Here is a 21,085-nt window from a genome sequence, read left to right on the forward strand (position 1 = left end):
TATTATAATTTTAAAAATCGCATTTGAGTGCTTTCCGTGTGCCATGCGCTGGGCTAAGCAATTTGTTTAGATACTTCATTTGATACTTACAACAACCCTGTGAAATAGGTATTATTATTATTAGCATTATAAAGATAGAAAATGAAGCTTAGCATAATTGTGGACTCACGTAAATGGGTGGCAGAGCTAGGATTCAAATCCAGGTGTGTCAGTCAGGCCAGGCCGCCATAACAAAATACCACAGGCTGGGTGACTTCAACAATAGAAGTTAACTTTCTCATGGTCTGGAGGCTGGAAACCCAAGATCAAGGTGGCAGCCTGGTTAGTTTCTATTTCCGGTGAGGAGTCTGTTCCTGGCTGTCTTCCCTCTGGCTTTCTCACAAGATTTTTCCCTAGTGCATGAGTGTAGTGAGGAAGTGTCTTTTCTCATAAGGACATGAATCCTGCCTGATGAGAGCCTTATCCTTATGACCTCATTTAACCTTAATTCCTTAGAGGTACCATCTTTGAGTATAGCCACACTAGGGGTTAGGGCTTTACCGTATGAATTTTGGGGGAGACCCATCCAATCTATAAGATCGGGACTGTCTGAACAGCAGAGTCTGAGAAGAAATATTCACAAATTAATCAAAACCTCTTGTTTGTTCTGATAAATTTTTTCTATACTGGAAATAATGTGGGGAGGGAGGTGAGTGCTTCATTTGCTTCACTTGGTCAGAAACTTTAATACAGGGGCAGCTGGCTGGTTCAGTCAGAAGAGTATGTGACTCGTCGTCTTGGGGTCATGAGTTCTAGCCCCACATTGGGTGCTATTACTTAAATAAATAACCTTAAAAAAAAGGGAGGCACCTGGGTGGCTTAGTCAGTCAGTTAAGTGTCTGACTTTATCTCAGGTCATTATCTCATGGTCTGTGAGTTTGAGCCCCATGTCAGGCTCTGTGCTGACAGCTCAGAGCCTGGAGCCTGCTTCAGATTCTGTCTCCATCTCTCTCTGCCCTTCCCCCGCTTGCACTCTGTCTCTCTCTCTCTCTCAAATATAAATAAACATTAAAAAAATTAAAAAAAAAAAAGAAACTTTAATCCAAATAGGGCTACTAACCTTGCAGATGTCTGGAAGTATACTTCCCATTGGGCTTTGTCAGGGAATATGTGCAAGGGTTCCTGGATTTAGAAGTTCTGCTAAACTTGGACTTTACACTAACAGGGAAAGAATTTGGAAGAGTGAAGGGAAAAAAAAAGTAATCCCACTGACCCAGAAATAAAATCTTTTTTCTTTTAATTTACCCCCTAAATCAGAAGTGGTTTATTGGGAGGCAGAGTGGTCTTTCTAGCTAATGGCAACAGGTAAGGGAAAAGTTTCTTTGAAGTTCCTCCAAAGATGTTTATCTGGTTTCTTTTTGTGGTCAGATTGTTTTGGTCCTGATCATTGTTCTGAAGAAGGAATGAAGACTGTCTGCAGAAGTATTTCAAACACTACTTTCATCTCCTATTTCTTTGGAGAAGCACCTAACTTAATCAGCACATTTGCTTGCATTGTAATTGTTTATGTAAAGACTCCCTGTGTGTTTTTAGACAAGTAACTCATTCTCCTTCTAAAATGTGAGACGGTTGGTGATTGTACTGATATTCCTAAATACCATTAAGCCAGACAGCTGCTATGGTTAATTTGCCTTCAGAAGGTCCATAAATCCTAAAATGTTAACAAACTCAGTATAACAGGATTAGGATTCATGAGATACAAATTCTTGGACAAGGATGAGGGGGAATGCAAAGAAGCCACAGTTTTAAGCTCTAGGAGTTAAACCTTGGTTCTGACTTTTCAATTATAAACAAGTAATTCTCTCCAAGAGTTGTCATTTCTTTTTTTTTTTTAAATGTTTTTATTCATTTCTAGGAGAGAGAGAGAGAGAGAGAGAGAGACAGCGTGAGCAGGGGAAGGTCAGAGAGAGAGGGAGTCACAGACTGAAACAGGCTCCAGGCTCTGAGCTGGCAGTCAGCACAGAGCCCGATGCGGGGCTCGAACCCGCGAACCGCAAGATCGTGACCTAAGCCGAAGTCGGACGCTTAACCGACTAAGCCACCCAGGCGCCCCAAGAGTTGTCATTTCTTGAGATTCCTTACTTCCTTTCTTTTTCTTTCCTTCTCTCCTCCCCTCCCCTCCTCCTTTCCTTTTCTGTCTTTCAAGTTGATTTTTTAGTAATCTCTATACCCAATGTGGGCCTCAAACTCATAACTCTGAGATCGAGAGTCACATGGCCTTCTGACTGAGACAGCCAGGTGCTTATCTTGGAATTTCTTTTTATTTCTTCTTATTTTTATTTGAGAGAGAGAGAGAGAGAGAGAGAGAGAGAGAGCGCGAGCACACCAGTGGGGACAAGGGCAGAGGGAGAGAGAGAGAAAATCTTAAGCAGGCTCCAGGCTCAGTGCAGAGCCCGATGTGGGGCTTGATCCCATGATCCTGGGATCATGATCTGGGCCAAAATCAAGAGTCAAATGCTGGGGCGCCTGGGTGGCTCAATTGGTTAAGTTTCCGATTTCAGCTCAGGTCATGATCTCGCGGTTTGTGGGTTTGAGCCCTGCGTTGGGCTCTGTGCTACCAGCTCAGAGCCTAAAGCCTGCTTTGGATTCTGTGTCTCCCTCTTTCTATGCCCTTACCCTGCTAGTGTTCTGTCTCTCTGTCTTTCAAAAATGAATAAAAATGTTAAAAAAAAAAAAAAAATTTTAAAAAAAAAAAAAAAAAAAGAGAGTCAGATGCTTAAATGACTGAGCCACCCAGTCAGTTCCTCTTGGATTTTTTTAAACAAAATTTTCTATTTTAATCTTCCTTAATCCAGAGACTTAAAAAAGGGGTGGTGGCGGCATTTTTTCCCTTCTGGAAATGAATCAAGAACTTAATCTGAATTTCCAAGGATCCAAAAGGGTAAGCAGGAGTTGTTCTTGGGGCTGGAATAGAGGAGCAAGGAAATCGAGAAGAGAGTGTCAACTATCCAGAGAGACACTGAAAGTGCTCTAACCGCACCAAGGTGGGGCTGGAAATGGGGTTGGTGTAAAATACCAGACTAATTCTTAATAAGCATAATCTGCATTCTGAAATGTAGGCCTATTTCTTAGGCAGCTCTGCATGGTTACCAAACTGAGAGCCCTGAAGACTCCACTAACAAGGGCACTACTAGTGAAGGGCACGCCGTTAGAAAGAGATGTGGTTCTAGGGCAGAAGTTGGGAAACCTTGGGCCAAATCTAACTCCCTGCCTGTTTTGTAGACAAAAAGCGATAATGACAGAGTTGAGTACTTATAACAGAGGCCGTATGGGCCACAAAGCCTAAAGTATTTGCTACCTGGCCCTTTGCAGTAAAAATGTGCCAACCCCTTCTCTAGGGCCTCACGCTGGCCACATCCCTACTTCCCCACTTACCGGCCTAGATGGGAAGCATGCGTTTCAAGTATCACACAAAGAATGGACCACCCAAGCTCTGGCTACACTGTTTCCTCCTGCATGACAAACTTTGACATTCAGTGATGTTTGAGCCACAGGTTTAACTAAGATGCTATAAGCCGTGAAAGCATTTCTAGTCTCAATTAGCAGAAGCCAGAAAAGAAATATACAAGAACTTTATTTTGAAAACTTTTAAACTAGTAATCATTTGAGAGGAATCTTCTTTAACTTGATCTTTTCTTCTACATTTGAAAAGTATCTCATCTTTGTTAAAATTTCCTTGGCTTTTTCAAAATCATCTGAAATAGACAGAGACACTGATGTGAGCCTTCATTTCAAAGAAGAATAAAACCAACTCTGTTGATGAGGGTAGCCGGTCTGACTTACAGATGAAATTTAAAAATGAAAACTGTAAGATCTGTATTTGTGTCTGTCTGTATGTTTATGTATGATATATATATATATACACATACGTTTTTTACATATATAAGATATATATATATGAATTCTATTTCTCTATTTACAGATAGGATTACCAAATTAACTTATAAAATCCCTTAAAGGAGTTGTATCTTAATTGTCATAGAGAAATAATTTCTTATGTAAACGAAGTCTTCTAAAACTTCCAGAAATATAGGGACCAACTCAAATACTTTTCATTGCCATGTAATTTGTGTAAGTCTTTGACAAATAAGACTAACCTAATATTGTTGGGCTTAATAAAATAGGCATGTTTATAGAGATGTTAACATTAAATTATAATGCAAACACATATATTAATTCTACCTGGATTTGCTAGTCAAATAACAGTATTATATTTACTAGATGTTTAAGATTAGAGATGGTAAACTTGATATTACTCAAGTCATTCTAACAAACTTTATCACACAAAAAATTATAATATGCTGCCTAAAATAATTTCCAAAACCTTTCTGGCAACTTGAAACCTTAGAGTCTTGCTAAGCTAAGTTAAATAATGGATATTCAATAGGGTGCCTGAGTGGCTCAGTCGGTTAAGCGTCCGACTTCGGCTCAGGTCATGATCTCATGGTTCGTTGGTTGGAGTCCCGCGTCAGGTTCTGTGCTGACAGCTCCGAGCCTGGAGCCTGCTTCAGATTCTGTGTCTCCCTCTCTCTCTGACCCTCCCCTGTTCATGGTATCTCTTTCTCTCTCAGAAATAAATTTAAAAAAAAAGAAAAAAGAATGGATATTAAATATCCAAATAATTTCTAGGTAAGATAAAGTGATAAAACATTTATTATTTTTAAACATTTATTTTTGAGAGAGAAAGAGAGTAGAGGAGGAGCAGAGAGAGGGGGACAGAGGATTGCAAGCAGGCTCTGCACTGACAGCAGAGAGCCAATGCGTGGGACTCGAACTCACCAACTCTGAGATCATGAGCTAAAGTCTGATGCTTAACTGTCTGAACCACCCAGGAGCCACTAAAACCTTTACTATTAAGCAAAAGGTTTAAGTTTATACACTTTTTTAAAAAGTTTATTTATTTATTTTGAGAGAGAGATAGAGGGGGGAGGGGCAGAGAAATAGGCAGAATCTCAAGCAGGCTCTCTGCTGTCAGCACCGAGCCCATGCCTGGCTAGAACTCACAAAACTGAAACTGAGATCATGACCTGACCTGAAATCAAGAGTTGGATGCTTAACTGACTGAGCCACCTAGATGCCCTGAAGTTTATATACTTTTGGCTATTTATTTATTTATATATTTAAATGTTTATTTATTTTGAGAGAGAGAGAGAAAGTGTGTGAGGTGGAGAGGGGCAGAGAGAAGACAGAATCCCAAGTAGGCTCCAAGCTGTCAGTGCAGAGCCCAACTTGGGGCTCAATCCCATGACCTGAGTGGAAATCAAGAGTTGGATGCCTGGGGCGCCTGGGTGGCTTAGCCAGTTAGGCATCCGACTTTCGCTTAGATCATGATCTCGTGGTTCGTGGGTTCGAGCCCCGTGTCAGGCTCTGTGCTGACTGCCAGCTCAGTTTCAGCCTGTTTCAGTCTGTGACTCCCTCTCTCTCTGACCCTCCCCTGATCACGCTGTCTCTCTCTCTCTCCTAGAAATAAATAAAACATTAAAAAAAATTAAAAAAAAAAAAAGAGTTGGATGCTTAACTGAGCCACCCAGGTGCCCCTTGGCTATTTATTTTTATATGGTCCACAGAGGCCAAGCATTTTGAGTCTTAATAAACATATTCTTGCCATATTAAAAAAAATGTATTATAGGAAGCATATACCTCTAACAGCTTATGAGATGGTATAGTCATAAAATTTGCTTATCTACTACAGAATACTGGCATATTGTAATTCTCAATTGTCTACTTTCTAGTAAAATAAAGCTTACTAATGGTTAAAATTTATAATCAATATATAAAAAAATAAGACTACAACTAAGAGGACTGTAGGATACAAAGACTGGAAGAAAAGTAGGGTATGATTTTATATGAAAAGTACACAAAGAATGAAGATTGTTTCTGTTAAGATAAAAAAAAGTAATTTTGTCCTAAAGGAGAATGTGAAAGAGGGAAAGAATAGAACAAAGTATGAATGGATATTGAAAGTTGTAGGTTTGTGGAAAAGGAATTTTATGCTGTGAGGTCAAAGCTGCTGAAGATTAAGTGGACTTAAACATATTATTTCTTCTTTTAAATAATTTTATTTTCTTAGTTTTTTAAAAAGATTTTATTACTACTATTTTTTTTTTTTGTTACTACTATTTTTCTTAAGTAATCTCTACACCCAATGTGGGGCTCAAACTCACAGCCCTAAGATCAAGAGTCACACACTCTACTGACTGAGCCAGCCAGGCGGCCCTTGAAAGGAACTTTAACATCAATAGTGTACTGATAGAAAACCAGAGTTTGGTTTTTGTTCTGTTAAAATGACAAAGTTTCTTGGGTCATTGGTCTGCACTTAATAAAAGACTGAAAAAGATTTTTCTTTACCTTTTGAGTAATCTTGGCTAGGAAACATACATTCTGTGTCTTATTAAAGACATTTCTGGGGCACCAGGGTGGCTTAGTTGGTTAAGCGTCTGACCTTGACTCAGGTCATGACCTCGCGGTCTGTGAGTTTGAGCCTCGTGTCAGGCTCTGTGCTGACAGCCTGGAGCCTGCTTTGTATTCTGTGTCTCCCCCTCTCTGCCCTTCCCTGACTTGTGCTCTGTCTCTCTCTTAAAAATAAGTACACATTAAAAGAATGAAAAAAAAAAGTAATTTCCAGTATTTAATGTTGTCTTCATCACATCCTTCATTACTTCAGAGAATAGAATCTTCTCCCTATTTGGAGCTAAGGTTCTTTATTTTTCATGTTACTGCTTAGATTTACCTTAGAAATATTTTATCATCGCATTGTTAAATGGGTAACTAAGTATTGTTTCACAATGACCTATGATCCTAAAATATTTGAAGCATTTGACATTTTAGACAACTTCCCCAAATCAAATTCTAAATAAAGTCTTCCTGATCTAAAACTAAGTTTGAATTTTCTGAGGGTCCTTGGAGAACCTCAAAGGATTTGTTCTCTCACCTTCTAAAAGGAGAGATGTTAAATTAATTAGGTTTATTTGATGAAATTATATTACATGGGAAGCATTGTCAAAGAAGTGATACTTTACCTTCCGGAGGTTATATTTGTTTGGGTAAAATGTTATTATTTCTGAAATTTTATAAAGTTCCCAGAAATTTGTCAATACTCTCGCTATCTATAATATGTTCTTGCATAAGGTGATCAGTCTAGTTATTTTATTTATTTACTTATAATTTTTTAATGTTTATTTTTGAGAGACAGAGAGAGAGAGAGAGAGAGAGAGCGAGGGAGCGAGGATGAGCGGGGGAGGGGCAGAGCGAAAGAGAGACACAGAATCTGAAGCAGGCTCCATCAGCACAGAGCCCGATGTGGGGCTCGAAACCATAAGCTGTGAGATCATGACCTGATCTGAAGTCAGATGCTTAACCGACTGAGCCATCCAGGCGTCCCTCTAGTTATTATTTTAAAATGTTCTGGGGCGCCTGGGTGGCTTACTCGGTTAAGCATCCGACTTTCTCTTAGGTCATGATCTCGTGGTTCGTGGGTTCGAGCCCCACGTCGGGCTCTGTGCTGACTGCCGGCTCAGAGCCTGGAGCCTGTTTCAGAGTCTGTGACTCCCTCTCTCTCTGACCCTCCCCTGTTCACGCTGTCTCTCTCTCTCCTAGAAATAAATAAAAACATTAAAAATTAAAATGTTCTGTGTTACAGAAACAACCACATTTCCTTGTCAACTGTAGTATTTTAATAAGATCTTTCATCAGGTCTTTAACTGTGGTCACTTTCAGTCTTCTGCTATCCATAGAGAGTTGTTGCTATACTCTGATGCTTTCCTGCAAGCTCTTGCAACCACTACATGGCAGACTACTCGCGGTTAACAAAAAGGGACTGTCTCAGAGACCCTTGAAAAAGGATTATATCAGGCAGTCCCAAGGTACGGCCTTCTGATGGCATTGCTTAAATAACCCTAAGATTAAAACGATAAACTAGGTTAGGATTTCCAAAACTCTAATGAAAAAGCCACTGGGGGGTAAGTGTCTGGGTGGCTCAGTTGGTTGAGTGACTGACTTGATTTTGGCTCAGGTCGTGATCCCGGGGTCACGGGATCGGGCCCTGTGTTGGGCTCCATACTTATGGTGGAGCCTGCTTAAGATTCCCTCTCTCTGCTTCTCTTCCCACTCGTGCTCTCTCTAAAATAAAAGTACATACATACATACATATATAAGTAATAAAAAAAACCCCAAAAGCCCATGGGTTTATGATATAACAAGCTAGGAAGTTTTACTTTTGTTTTTTAAAAAATATTTAGGGGCGCCTGGGTGGCTCAGTCGATTGAGTACAGACTCTTGATGTTGGCTCAGGCCATGATCTCATGGTTCGTGGGTTAGAGCCCCACATGGAGCTTTGTGCTGACAGCAAGCTTGCTTGGGATTCTCTGTCTCCCTTTCCCTCTGCTCCTCCCCTGCTTGTGTACATGCTCTCTGTCAAAAAATAAATGAGCATTTAAAAAGCATTTATGTATTTATTTAAGCTTTTATTTAAATTCCGGGACACCTGGGAATTGGTTAAGCGTCTGACTTTTGATCTCGGCCCAGGTCATGATTTCACGGTTTGTGCATTTGAGTCCCACATCGGCCTCTGTAATGACGGCATGAAGCCTGCTTGGAATTCTCTTACTCTGTCTCTCCTCAGCTCGTTCTCTCTCTCTCTCTCAAAAAGTAAACTTTAATAAAAAAAAAATTCCAGTTAGCTAACATACATGTCATATTAGTTTTAGGTGTACAATTTAGTGATTCAACACTTGAATAAAACACCCAGTGCTCATTTCCTTAATCCCCATCACCTATTTAACCCATCTGCCCACCTACCTTCCCTTTGGTAACCATCAGTTTGTTCTTTATAGTTAGGAGTGTGTTTCTTGATTTGTCTCCCTCTTTTTTTTCCCCAAATGATAATTTATTCCATCTATTAAAAATATTCTTTAATGTTGATTAATTTATTATTTTTTTAATGTTTATTTTACTTTTGTGAGAGACAGAGACAGAGCCTGAGCAGGGGAGGGGCAGAGAGAGAGGGAGACACAGAATCAGAAGCAGGCTCTACATTCTGAGCTGTCAGCACAGAGCCCGACAGTTTGTGAGGCTCAAACTCATGAACTCACGAACCGTGAGATCATGACCTGAGCTGAAGTCAGACGTTCAACCGATTGAGCCACCCAGGCACCCTACATTTATTTTTGAGACAGTGCATGTACCCACACACAAATGTGCAAGCAGTGGAGGGGCAGAGAGTGGGGGAACAGAGGATCCCAAATGGGCTCTGCTCTGAACCTCTCTCTGGGGTTCAAACTCAGGAACCATGAGATCATGAACTGAGCTGAAGTCAGATGCTTAACTGACTGAGCCCCCCAGATACGCCTCATTTGTTTTGTTTCTTAAATGCAAACTGGTGCAGCTACCCTGGAAAACAGTATGGAGGCTCCTCAAAAAGTTAAAAATAGAACTACCTAATGGACCCAGCAATTGCACACTACAAGGTATTAACCCAAAGAATACAAAAATACTAATTCGAAGGCAGACATGCACCCTGATGTTTATAGCAGTATTATCTACATAATAGCCAAATTATGGAAAAACCCACAGTGTCCATTGGCTGATGAATGGGTAAATAAGTGGTATACATATCATATATACACAATGGGATATTACTCAGCCATAAAAAAATAATGAAATCTTGACTTTGCAACAACATGGATAGAGCTAGTGAGTATAATGCAAAGCAAAATAAGTCAGTCAGAGAAAGACAAATACCATGTGATTTCACTCATATGTAGAATTTAAGAAATAAGTTTTACTTTTGTAAACAAAAATATTTATCTTTTCTCCTTGCCTGATTCTTCAAAAAATTATGAAACTATTGTTGAATATTCTTATTTTCATGGTACTATAAGTATTAGCTAGGTTCAATCAATAGAATAGGACATAATTTAAAACACTAGTTTTATGACCAAAGCTTTGATTGGAATGTCACATTTGAAAATGATGCATAAAATCAGACAGAATGGACAATTTAAAGGAGGTAAGGTTGACTTTATGGAGCCAAGGTTTACAAAGCTCTCTAGGAAAAAACTGGGCTTACATGGTTCCCAGCCTTACAGTAGGTCAGTAAAGTAGGTTACTTCCCACTAGGCCCAGGAAACTTAGGATGTTTTGGGAAACCTCGAGAAAAGAGGAATTCACCCAAATCCATAGGTAGTGCAGGTGATGTCTGACAGTGAATTCTTCTCTTGAATTCCTAGGATTGAGAGGCTTTTAAAGTCCAATCTGAGATTCCTTATAACGAGTTCAATAAAGTAAACTTAAAAATATCTGTAAGGGGGTGCCTGGTTGGCTCAGTTAGTTAAGCGTCCGACTTCAGTTCAGGTCACGATCTCACGGTCCATCAGTTCGAGCCCCACATCGGGGTCTGTGCTGACAGTTCAGAGCCTGAAGCCTGCTTTGGATTCTGCGTCTCCCTCTCTCTGCCTCTCCCCAGCTTACACTCTGTCTCTCTCTCTTTCTCAAAAATAAACAAACATTAAAAAAAATTAAAGAAAAATGTCTGTATGGTTGATTACCATTCTCATTGCACTCATGTAAATAATGAAGCCAACTTTAATGAAACTAAAATTATTTTGTTAACAAAATTATTCTTATTTTGAGAACCTTTTTTTTTTTAAAGTTTATGTATTTATTTTGGGGGGGAGGGGCAGAGAACGAGGGAGAGAGAGAATTCCAAGCAGTCTTCACAGTGCCAGCACAGAGCCCAATGTGGGAGTTGAACTCACAAACAGCGAGATCATGACCTGAGCTGAAATCAAGAATCAGGAGCTTAACTGAGCCACCCAGGTGCCCCACTGATAACCTTTGATTAAAAAGGGGGGATGACTGCAGACAGAAATTTTATGACAACGAAAAAGTATATCACACCCAGAATCTACTCCTCATTGTCTCTGAGGTTTTATTATCTTCCTGAAAACCAAACTGGATCCTGCCATCTTACATATTTGTCAGCCTTAGCAAACTCTTTTTTTCTTTTTTTTAGCCCTTAGCAAAGCTTAATTCCCCTAGTTTCCTTCAATATCTGCCTACAGCTCTCCAAATTGCTGTTTCCCATTTTTCTCCTTCTCTCCTGACTTGGCATCACTGAGAACTAAAACCTGACTGCCCTTCTTGGTCCTTACTGGGACTCAGCTTGTCCTGTGGTTGCCCTTTCCTCCAGGATCTGAAAAAGCCCTGTAAGCTGATGCCTGACAACTTGATGTAAACGTCAAAGAACTTGTCAGTACAAATCACGTGTGGGTCACCATTGCTGTCACTTGGGCTACCCAGAAGACCCACCAGAACTCCTGCGTCTTCCATGCTCTGCTCTGGGAAGTAGCCATGACTGTGACATTGATGTCTATGGCATCACTACCAACATTCGAACTATAGACCAAGATATCTATCAGACTGTCACTGCCATCCTCAAACTACCATGTAAAGATGCTTAAGAGTTTTGTGTCTTAAGTGATCTTCTACCCTCTGGACTCAGAAACTAGCTTTATAGTCTGTTCCCACCATTAATCCTTGTTTTCTTTCTGTTTCCATAGAGATGCACCTCACTAAATGCCTGACTGCTCATGTCATCCAGTAAATACCTTCTCCTACCAAGTAGCAACAGATGGTTCAGTTAGTCCTCAATTAACAGAAGGAGATCGAATGAGAAATGGACTTCCATTGCTCCAAGAAAGAAGAATGTCTCTTACTGTCTCTTTCTTACTGTTTGTGGCAGCCAACACCGGAAGACAGGGCCTGTCTCCTAGTGTGTGAGCCCCAGTTTTATAAAGCCCCAGTTAGCAACCCAGATCAGTTTCACATGGACCAACCCCCACTACCTTCCCATTTTTGTAATTTCTGTTTCCCAGATTCTACTGAGATCATGCTCATCTCATTCCCTCCTCCCTCAGCCTCCCTTTAAAACGCGCAGTAACCTCTGTACAAATTGGAGTTCAGTTACATCACACTCATTTCCCTACTGCAACAGTTATTGATTAAAACCTATCCTTACTACTTTAACTAGTACATGGCTTTATTTTTGACAATATGCAAGTACTTCTGAGTCCCTGCTGTTAATTCTTCAGGTGTATACTCAGAAGTGAAATTGCTGGGAGCGCCTGGGTGGCTCAGTTAAGCCTCTAACTCTTGATTTTGGCTCAGGTCATGATCTCACAGTTGGTGAGTTCGACCTCTGCATCGGGCTCTGTGCAGAGCCTTCTTTGGATTTTCTCTCTCTCCCCTCCACCCCCCCAAAAAAAGTGGAATTGCTGGATTGTATACTAATTCTATTTTTAACTTTTAACTTTTTGAGGAAATACCATACTGTTTTCCACGGTGGCTGCATCCCCTCCAGCAGTGCATACGGGTTTCAATGTCTCCAGACCGTCACCAATACTTGTTATTTTCTGGGTTTTCTAATAGTAGCCATCCTAATGAGTAGGATGAAGTAGCATCTCACTGTGGTTTTGATTTCCATCTGCCTAATCATTACTGATGTTGCACATCTTCCCATGTGCTTATTGATCATTTGCATATCTTCTGTGCATGTTCTATTTCTTAAGCTGAGTGGTGGGGACACGGGTATTTTTCTGGTTTTATTCCTTAACTTGTACTTATGTAGTGTGTATTCTTCTTAAAAATTATATTTCATAATTAAAAACATAAAAATCTACCAGTGTGTGCTAGGAGATGGTGGGATACCTGAGATCTTAGCCAGTGGGTTGGGTTCATGGATTTCAGGTAGATGTATCAGGCTAGGTTCCAGTCTTTTCTGCTGTTAATCTAGATTTCTGACATCTTTTTAGAGACATTCCCTCTGCCTAACCTCAGAATGGGCTCCTACAGTCCCTGCAAACTGGGCGGCACACTGTATAAGCCTATGCCCTCAGCACTAGCTGGACTGGAGTGGACATCTGACTCCATCAAATCCCCTCTCTCAGGAATCTAGAGTTGGGTCTAGGGGACTCTAATCAGATGGTCCAAGTCTTTGTTCTTAGAAGTTAATTGCCCAAGGAGGACGAAGGAATCATCCCATGGGGGAGGGCATTTTGGAGTACTGTACACTAATAAGGAAGCCGATGAAACTGGCTTACAGATGGAATGGAATTGCCAGAGGCAACGAGTCCATGAGCACAGCTTTGGTTCCAGACTGCTTTCTGGTCCCCAGGCTTTGCTCCAGAAGAGCTCTTATCACACTATGTACTGTAATCATCACAGGGACTTTCTCTTTGGATTCTGGGAGATAGGCCCAATTCCTTATAATAATCTCCTTTAGATCTGGGCTAGCTTGAGTGGCCTTTTGCTTTCCACAATCAAATGATCTCTCAGGTAAAGGGCTATATTCTCTTATTTAAGGGGTAGCACAAGTCTGGGATGGAGAGTAAGACTGTTCTTGCTTCAAAATAGCTAGAAATAGACTCCATCTCTTCAACCTGAGAGCCAGGAGCAATGGGGACCAGGATGAACAGCCCACATTTGTCATTTGGGCACAGCTCTGCCACAGGCTTCTGCTCCTAAGCTTTGCAGAGGAAAGGGGTGGGCAGGCTTTTCCAAATGTTGACTTTGCAGCCTTGCCCTCAGGATTTGTCTCTGTTGGCTTCAGCCTACATCCCTCACCTTAATTTCTCCTACTTGCTAAAGGGGAATAGAAGCAATTTCATCTCATCTTTCTCTGGCATATCACTGTTTTGGGAACACAGCTTGTTTCTCCAGCAAGGCTGTGCATCCTTGAAGGGAGAAATGTAGACTTGCCTATATTTTATAGCTCTTCATGTACCTATCCTAGGATGGATATGAAATAGCTACTTATTGAATGGATAGTTATATCTCAGTGCTTACAATTTCTTTCCATATTTAAGAAAGAAATGAAGAAAGTACCTTGTTCAAAAGCTCTGCTCACACTGTCAGTCAATTCCTTCTGTTTAGCTGAAAGAGAAAATCACTATCTTAATTTTCCTATTCAAATAGACTAATGATATCAGGGTAACATTTTGTAGCTGGTTACAACACAACACGTTATACCACACACAATACTACACAACACGACACTACACAACATGGAGCTTAGATTCCAGGGTAAGGCCTCATAAGCTCTGTCTCCACATGTCCCATGACGGCAGCTCCTGTTTGGTGCGGCTCACCCTAGTTACATTATGGTTTTCCACTTATGAAGGGCCTGAGAGGTGGGGTGCCTTGGTGGCTCACTTGGTTAAGCAACAGACTTTGGCTTAGGTCATGATCTCACAGTTCATGAGTTCAAGCACCACACTGGGTTCCCTGCTGTCAGCGTGGAGTCCTCTAGGGGATCTTCTGTCTTCCTTTCTCTGTCCCCGCCTCCACTCAAAAATAAACAAACATTAAAAAAAAAAAAAAGTTCTGAGGGGCAATCACCAAGTCTTGTAAAATGGCTATAGAATCTTAAATAAAGTAAAATAAAATAAAATAGAACAAGGAAATGCTTTGATTACCTCCATCAAGTAGGATGAATTTTCCAGATTTCAAGCAGGAGAAAATGAACAAGCTGGGATTGCCTACGGGCAGGGCATTACAGTGTTTCAAGCAACCACTTGCAACTTCTACAGCCTCCCAGGAAACTGAAACATTTAGATAATATTGTACCACAGTAGAGAAGATGCCAATCGAGGTAGAGAAGTAGCCACTTTATGTTTCTGCTGGTTCTTCATTAGAAAATGAAGAATTTTACTGTGTGTTTCCCAGATATAAATAGTATTGATCATTTATATGGTGCCTGCTTTCAAAGCATTTTCAAATATGTTACATTCAGATTGTAGGCACTTACAGGTATTGGGAGATGGCTTTATTGTCACATAGTTGGTTGAGTGGAGGAGCTGGGAACAGACCCCATGTGTCCAGACTCTTAGGCAGTGGCAGAAAACTGGCAATGTGGTATTGACAAAAGAATACTGGACTAGAAGTCTAGAGGTTCTGAAGTCCTGCCCCAAATCTAACTAGCCCTATGCCCTTGAATACTCACTCTCTTACCTTGGGCCTTAGCAGGTGCCTATAGGGAAAGAAGCTTAGGAATTAATCTAAATGAAGGTCAGTGACCTGTTCAAAACCAGACATTTACTATAGGGCTAGAATAACCTCCACCAATGACTGAGCACCTGCTGTGGTCTGAGCACTGTTAAGTGTTTTACATGTTTTACTTCATTTACTTTAATCCTTGCAACAACCAGTGCTAATGTCGTCTCCGTTTTACAGATAAGGAATCTGAGGCTCAGAGGGGTGAAGTCACTGGCTCAAGGTCACAAATAAATTCAATGACAGTGTTGACAGTGCACCCAAGACCCCTCACAGTACAGTGTCATTCCTTCCAAAGCCGTGCAGATGGGGCTTCTGATTGTATGCGCTGAGTTCTTCTTCCAACACCCAGCCGTAAGGCCATTGGTACACACCTGGCTGATAGACCCCCCCTTCACCAATTGCCATTTTGTTGCTTTTAACTTCTTAAAAGTTAAAAGTTCATTATTTATTCACTCAATATTTATTGAGCCCCTGTTATACATCAAATAATATTCCATGGGCAGAGCATATGAGGGGACCAAAAAGCAGACACAATTTCTGCTTCTGCAGAACTTCTAGTCCAAGGAGGGAGGGGGGCTGAAATTGGTCAAATAATCTCACATAGAACAGTAAGGTTATAACTGTGATTGGTCCTACAAGGGAGGCATGCCCACTGCCAAATGGTATAGATAAAGAGGTTCTCTGAGGGTTCTCTGAGGAAGTGATGATTGCCCCCAGATCTGGAGGGGGAAGAGTTAACTGGAAGTAGAAGAGGGTTTTAAGCAAAAGAACAGCTTGTGCAAAGGCCCTAGGGTAGAATGCTTGGTACAGATGAAGAACTAGAAATTGCCTGTGTGCCTAAGGTAGAGGGGCAACTGGGAGGAGGAAGAGGTCAGATCATACAGGTCCCTATGATCCCATAAGACACTGATCTTTAACCTGAGAGCAGTAAGAAGCCAGTTAAAGTTTTAAAGCAAGACCAAGGGTAATATGATTAGATTTGGGTTTCAAAAGATCACACAAATCACAGTGTAGGAATGTATTTGATTGAGAGTACAGCTAGACCAGTCTAGAGGTATCACACTTGTCGAGAAAGAATGGTAGCTTGGAATAGGGTGCCGGCAGTGAAACCTCAGATATGGGTCACTTTTAGAAGGGTGGCATTTCAAGATTTGGTGATGACTGTCTATGGGGGTAAGGGAGGATAATTTAAGAATGCCTCCTCAGTGCTTTTCTTTTTTTTTTAATGTTTCTTTATTTTCGAGAGACAGGGAGAGCATTAACAGGAGAGGAGCAGAGAGAGAAGGAGACACAGAATCTGAAGCAGGCTGCAGGCTCTGAGCTAGCTGTCAGCACAGAGCCCAACGCGGGGCTCATTCTCATGAACTGCGAGACCATGACCTGAGCTGAAGTTGGCCGCCTGAGGCCCCAGGCGCCCCAGCCTCCTCAGTGCTTTGGACTTGTACAACTGGATTTACCTAGGGAACATCAGCAGTAGTTTGTTTTTTTAGGAGGGAGGGGAGAGGCTCATGAACTCCATTTTGGACACGGTGAGTTGAAATACATAAACTCCATGAAGACACGGGGCGCGTCTTTCTTGTTCACTGTGTCATGCACAATGCTTGATACATAGTAGGCATGCCACAAACATTTGTCAGAGTACATACGTGCATACAATTGGAGAATTTGGAACTTTTTGTACATGGCATGGTTACCTTTGTGTTACCTCGGTTGGGCTATGGCCCAGTCGTTTGGTCAAATGCTAGTCTAGATGTTGCTGTGAAGGTATTTTGTAGATGTGATTAACATTAATAGCCAGTTGACTTTAAGTAAAGATTAGCTTCGATAATGTGGGCATAGAGGTCCTGCCTGAGTTTCCAGCCTGCTGGTCTGCCCTACATATTTCAGACTTGCTAGCTCTCACAATTATGTTGAGTCAATTCCTTAAAATAGGTTTCTCTCTTTTGCTCTCCATGTGTATATATATATTATTGGTTTTATTTCTCTGGAGACCTGACTGATACACTATGCAATAAAGTGGAAAGCAAACCAATTTGTGATCAGAAGTCAGTTTTTCAATCTTTGCTCTGCAAGGTGACTTTGGGCATTTCCATGAACTTTTAAGGCCTATTTCTTCTTCTTCTTCTTCTTTTTTAAATGTTTATTTATTTTTGAGAGAGAGAGAGAAAGAGAGAGGGAAAGCACGCAAGTAAGCACAAGCTGGGAGGAGGCAGAGAGAGAGGGAGACACAGAATCTGAAGCAGGCTCCAGGCTCTGAGTTGTCAATGTAGAGCCTGACACAGGGCTCGAACCCACAAACCATGAGATCATGACCTGAGCAGAAGTTGGACGTTTAACTAACTGAGCCACCCAGGCTCTCTCTCTCTCTTTTTTTTAAGTTTTTATTTATTTATTTTGGATGGGGGAAGGAGAAGAGAGGGAGAGAAAGAGAATCCCAAGCAGGTTCCGTGCTGTCAGTGCACAGAAAGCTCTATTTTTGTTAGAGACAATAATAACATCTAAATGATGTCACGGGTAGGAAGGAGGCTTGCAATCTGCAAAATACTATTACATTCTTGGTTTAAGGCTGCCTTCCAGCAAGCTAGGGATGTTGCAAGTCTAAACTCCAGATAAAATTGCTTTCAGTATTATCGAGAAAAAAAAAACTCTCCCTGAATCATTATGACAACCAATATGTAGTCTTCATACTCGCTTTTCACTTAACCTTGGACATGTACTCATAACAGCTATAAAGTGTGTTCAGTGGTATTTTATCTTTTACCTCTGACAATAGATTCAATCTCTTTCATAGCAGCTTCACTTTCAGCTTCTGCAAGTTTTTCGTTGATTTCCATTATTTCCATGAGGAATTGCTGGTCCATTTCATAATCTGTCCCTTCGGGAATCTCTACTCCATGGAGCTTTAGCTATTGGGACATGACGCAGAGAAAGTAAGGCTGGTTGAAGAAACTGTGGCCAGAGTCATAAATCCTACTCACCCTTCAGAACAGAATATGATTCATAAAAAACTGTCTTAATAGTGAGAGTGTGAAGGTAGGGTATGAGCAAGTCAGACTGATATAGGGGAGCTGGGACAGGATTCCTCTCTGCTACCTGGGACTGCGTAGCCCTGGGGGAGTCGTTCTTCCACTCAGGAGACTGAACTAGGTATTTGTAAAGGTTCTATTAAATCCTAAAATCTAAGGTGCTAAACTCTTCCCTCCACCTCCCCCCCAACCCCAAATTACTCTTCTGTAAATGCAATCACCATCCAATGGTTGAAATTTAGAGAAAAATGATAAAAACAAACATGCAGTCAGGCAAGCAGATTTACAAGTATTCAGAGAAAACTATCTTCACTCAGTATCTTTGAGGCTAAAAAATATTTTTGGGTCCTTAGACTAGCTCAGGTCTCAAGCACTCTTCTGCTGAATACAGGGGAGCAGCTGTCCCACAGCACAATGGACACCATGTGGCCACGCATAGAAGGGTTGAGAAATCACCTTACAAGGTATAGTCCCCTGCTCAGTGGGGCCAGAAGGGTCTTATAGGCATCATTCACCAGGGTCGAATGCTTCTCTGAGAAGTCTTTTTCAGTCTGTTAGTGGAGATGAAGAAAATCTTATTATTGTCCAGATCAGCCACATTACATTCACAAACTGTTTCATGAAATACTGATGGGGGGCACCTAAGGAAGCCACAAAGGAGAACCGGTGTGGGATGGGCTGTCTTTATTTTCAACAGATGGGTTCTAACTCTTCTGGGAAATCAGGTAAAAGCTGTGAGTGCAGGGTAGATCCAGGGCCTGGCAATCTGGGGTCAGGCTGTCCTTGGGCAGAGCTGGCTGTTTAGCTCGGTCTCTGATAATCACATCACCCCAAGGCCACTGTTACCCGCCCCACCATGCACTCATGTTTGGGTGTGATTAGGGGTGGCCCACAGGCTACCTGGGACCTCTGGCTGAAGAAATCCGGGTGGACCAGGCGCTGTAGTTGCTGGTACCTGTTCTGGAGCTTTGCCGTGTCCACTCTGAAGGCACGGTTGCTGTAAGGAATTTGGGAGATAAAATGCATGCGTCAAACATTTTTAGATTTTTATACTGTGGGCCTGGTTCCTGCTTTCATGGGGGAAGATGAAAATAAACACGTAGAGAGAGAGATAACTTTAAAAGGTGGTAGGTGCTATTAAAGAGAAGAGAATAGGGTCAGAGAAAGTGGTAGATGTGGTGGACAAAGAGATGACCTTTGAGCTGAGACCCGAATGATGATGAAAAATAATCAGGGGCACATGGTTGGCACAGTTAGGTGACCCGCTCTGGTCATTATCTGAGGGTTCATGAGTTTGAGCCCTGTGTTCTGGGGCCTGTTTGGGATCCTCTATCTCTGCCCACCCCCCCCTCCAAATAAATAAATACACTTATAATAATCAAAGATGAGAGGAAAAACTTATGCTGAGGCAGAAGGAAGATGCAAAGGCTCTGAGGTAGGAATGAGTTGGACGCGCTCCAAGAACTTATAGGATAGTGTTACTGCAGCTCATCATAAGGGCGCAGTGTCTGGCAGGGGGCACATCCCAGAGTTAAGGGGACCGACCATTTCGAATCCCACCCGAGCTTTTGAAGGCCCAGGTCCCTCCATCTTCGTCTCCCACTGTATTTTAACCCAGTCTCTTTAACTTTCTATTGGTGGGCGTCTGCTCTGTCATAACAGGTTTGCTCTTCCCAAACTTCACCACCTCTCCAACCTCCTCGACCATCGGAGGAAAACAGGAAAAACAGTCATTTCTCAGCCTCTCTCCTTCCAGTCCTCACTTCTCCCTTAGACTCAGCCCACGGTGTTGAGGTTTTTGGTGCTTTTACACCCTATTTTGCTTGTTTTTCTTCCTAGATTACCCATTTATTATAAAGGGGTGTAACTCAGGAAGAGCCAGATGGCAGAGACGCATAGGTGAAAAGTGCCTCAGTACCCCTTTCTGAAAATACTCAGTCCAACTTTAACCATTCTGACCCTGTCCCTCAAGTCTCCTTTCTCCCGCACCCCAGTACACTTCCCTCAGGCCCCGCCCCTCGGCTTCCCTTCTCGGGTCCCACCCCTCGCGTCTCCATCCACAGAGCCTCCTTCAATTCCCCCTAACTTCCTTCCCCGCCCTTCCAGGGCTCGCTCCGTTCCGGTCGCTGTCCGTCAAAGGCCCTATCCTTAGGCCCACCCCTCAATTTCCTCTCTCACCGGCCACAATCCCACCCTCCCTGGCCCCACTCCCAGTTCTCTAGGGCCCCGCCTTCTCCTTCCCAAGCATGAGCGGCCCTCCCCGCTAGTTCGCCAGCCCCGGACGTGTCTCTGCCGCCGCATTTCCTGAAACCGCCTTTCGTACCAGTCCATGAGGCTGAAGTAATCTCGAGTGGGGTCAGGTGGCTGCAGCGCGCGGCACTGTGGGCAAAAGAACCCGTCTCCCCGCATGAGGCCCCCTGGGCCGCCGCACTTCCAACACTTGGGAGAATTGTTTCCTGCCACAGACGCAGCACTGCAGCCTAGCGGTCTCCGCCCGAGGACCCCTGCGGGCCACAGCCCCCACACGCGGGGCAAGACGCTGGTCTTCCCGACCCACATCTGGCGCCGCCTGTTTCGCCGCGGTCGCCTGTGGGGGGAAACCGGGAGAGAGCGCTCGACCAGACTAGTGCTGCTGATTGGCTGGGGAGCTGAGGAGGCGGGATAACTCGGGGGAAACCTGGATTCTGGGAGTCCCGCTCTGCATTTTAAACTACAACTCCCAGAAAACATTGAGGCTACGCGTAGAAGACCACATCGGCTGCTCTTCATTGGTCTGGCGGAGGCGGAGGGGTGTTTTGATTGGCTGAGGGAGGAGTTCGTATGTGCTTGTTTAGCGCCACAGTGCTGGCTGCGGCTTGCTGTGTGTTGTGTGGCTACAGGTGGGCTCACGCGGTGAGTCGTAGCGGGGAACTTTCTCTTGGGTGTTTAGGGGGTTCGATTCCCATCCTTGGGGTCTTAATGCGAGCTGA

At 42.5% G+C, this 21,085-nt stretch overlaps 2 protein-coding genes across 7 annotated transcripts in view; one reads left to right on the plus strand and one right to left on the minus strand.

Annotated features, from left to right (window-relative positions):
- Window positions 1-3,596: 3,596 nt before the first annotated feature.
- HSCB (HscB mitochondrial iron-sulfur cluster cochaperone) lies at window positions 3,597-20,741 on the minus strand. 4 transcript variants are annotated; one of them, XM_077761662.1, is made up of 6 exons: window positions 20,440-20,734; window positions 19,017-19,113; window positions 18,578-18,667; window positions 17,852-17,996; window positions 13,921-13,968; window positions 3,597-3,734 (listed from the first exon to the last, which is right to left on the minus strand). In XM_077761662.1, exons 1-6 carry the CDS (start codon window positions 20,673-20,675, stop codon window positions 3,640-3,642), a joined length of 711 nt encoding a protein of 236 aa, XP_077617788.1. In that variant the 5' UTR covers window positions 20,676-20,734; the 3' UTR covers window positions 3,597-3,639. The 4 variants fall into 4 exon arrangements, with proteins under 4 accessions (XP_077617788.1, XP_077617789.1, XP_077617787.1 ...); XM_077761663.1 differs by lacking the exon at window positions 13,921-13,968 and having other exon boundaries at window positions 20,440-20,737; XM_077761661.1 differs by lacking the exons at window positions 3,597-3,734; window positions 13,921-13,968 and adding an exon at window positions 14,017-14,636 and having other exon boundaries at window positions 20,440-20,741.
- Window positions 20,742-20,953: 212 nt separating this feature from the next.
- Window positions 20,954-21,085, plus strand: part of CHEK2 (checkpoint kinase 2) — a 47,721-nt gene continuing 47,589 nt past the window's right edge. For 2 of the 3 annotated variants that reach the window (XM_077761527.1, XM_077761529.1), the window contains exon 1: window positions 20,954-20,995. The gene's annotated coding sequence lies outside the window, so the exon portion shown is untranslated. Of the gene's footprint in view, window positions 21,009-21,085 lie in introns of all 3 variants that reach the window. The other variant, XM_077761528.1, reaches the window with a different exon arrangement.

This window comes from Crocuta crocuta, unplaced genomic scaffold, assembly GCF_008692635.1.
Source record: "Crocuta crocuta isolate KB4526 unplaced genomic scaffold, BGI_CrCroc_1.0 scaffold348, whole genome shotgun sequence".
NCBI lineage: Eukaryota > Metazoa > Chordata > Mammalia > Carnivora > Hyaenidae > Crocuta > Crocuta crocuta.

Bases quoted from the DNA above. Each gene is read 5' to 3' on its own strand.
- HSCB (XM_077761661.1), bottom strand. From the start codon at position 20,675: ATGTGGGTCGGGAAGACCAGCGTCTTGCCCCGCGTGTGGGGGCTGTGG. The intron at 19,114-20,439 runs GTACGAAAGGCG...AATTCCTTACAG, and splicing joins TACTTCAGCCTCATGGACTG to CAACCGTGCCTTCAGAGTGG. The intron at 14,637-17,851 runs GTAAAAGATAAA...TAAATGTTTCAG, and splicing joins GATTGAATCTATTGTCAGAG to TTTCCTGGGAGGCTGTAGAA.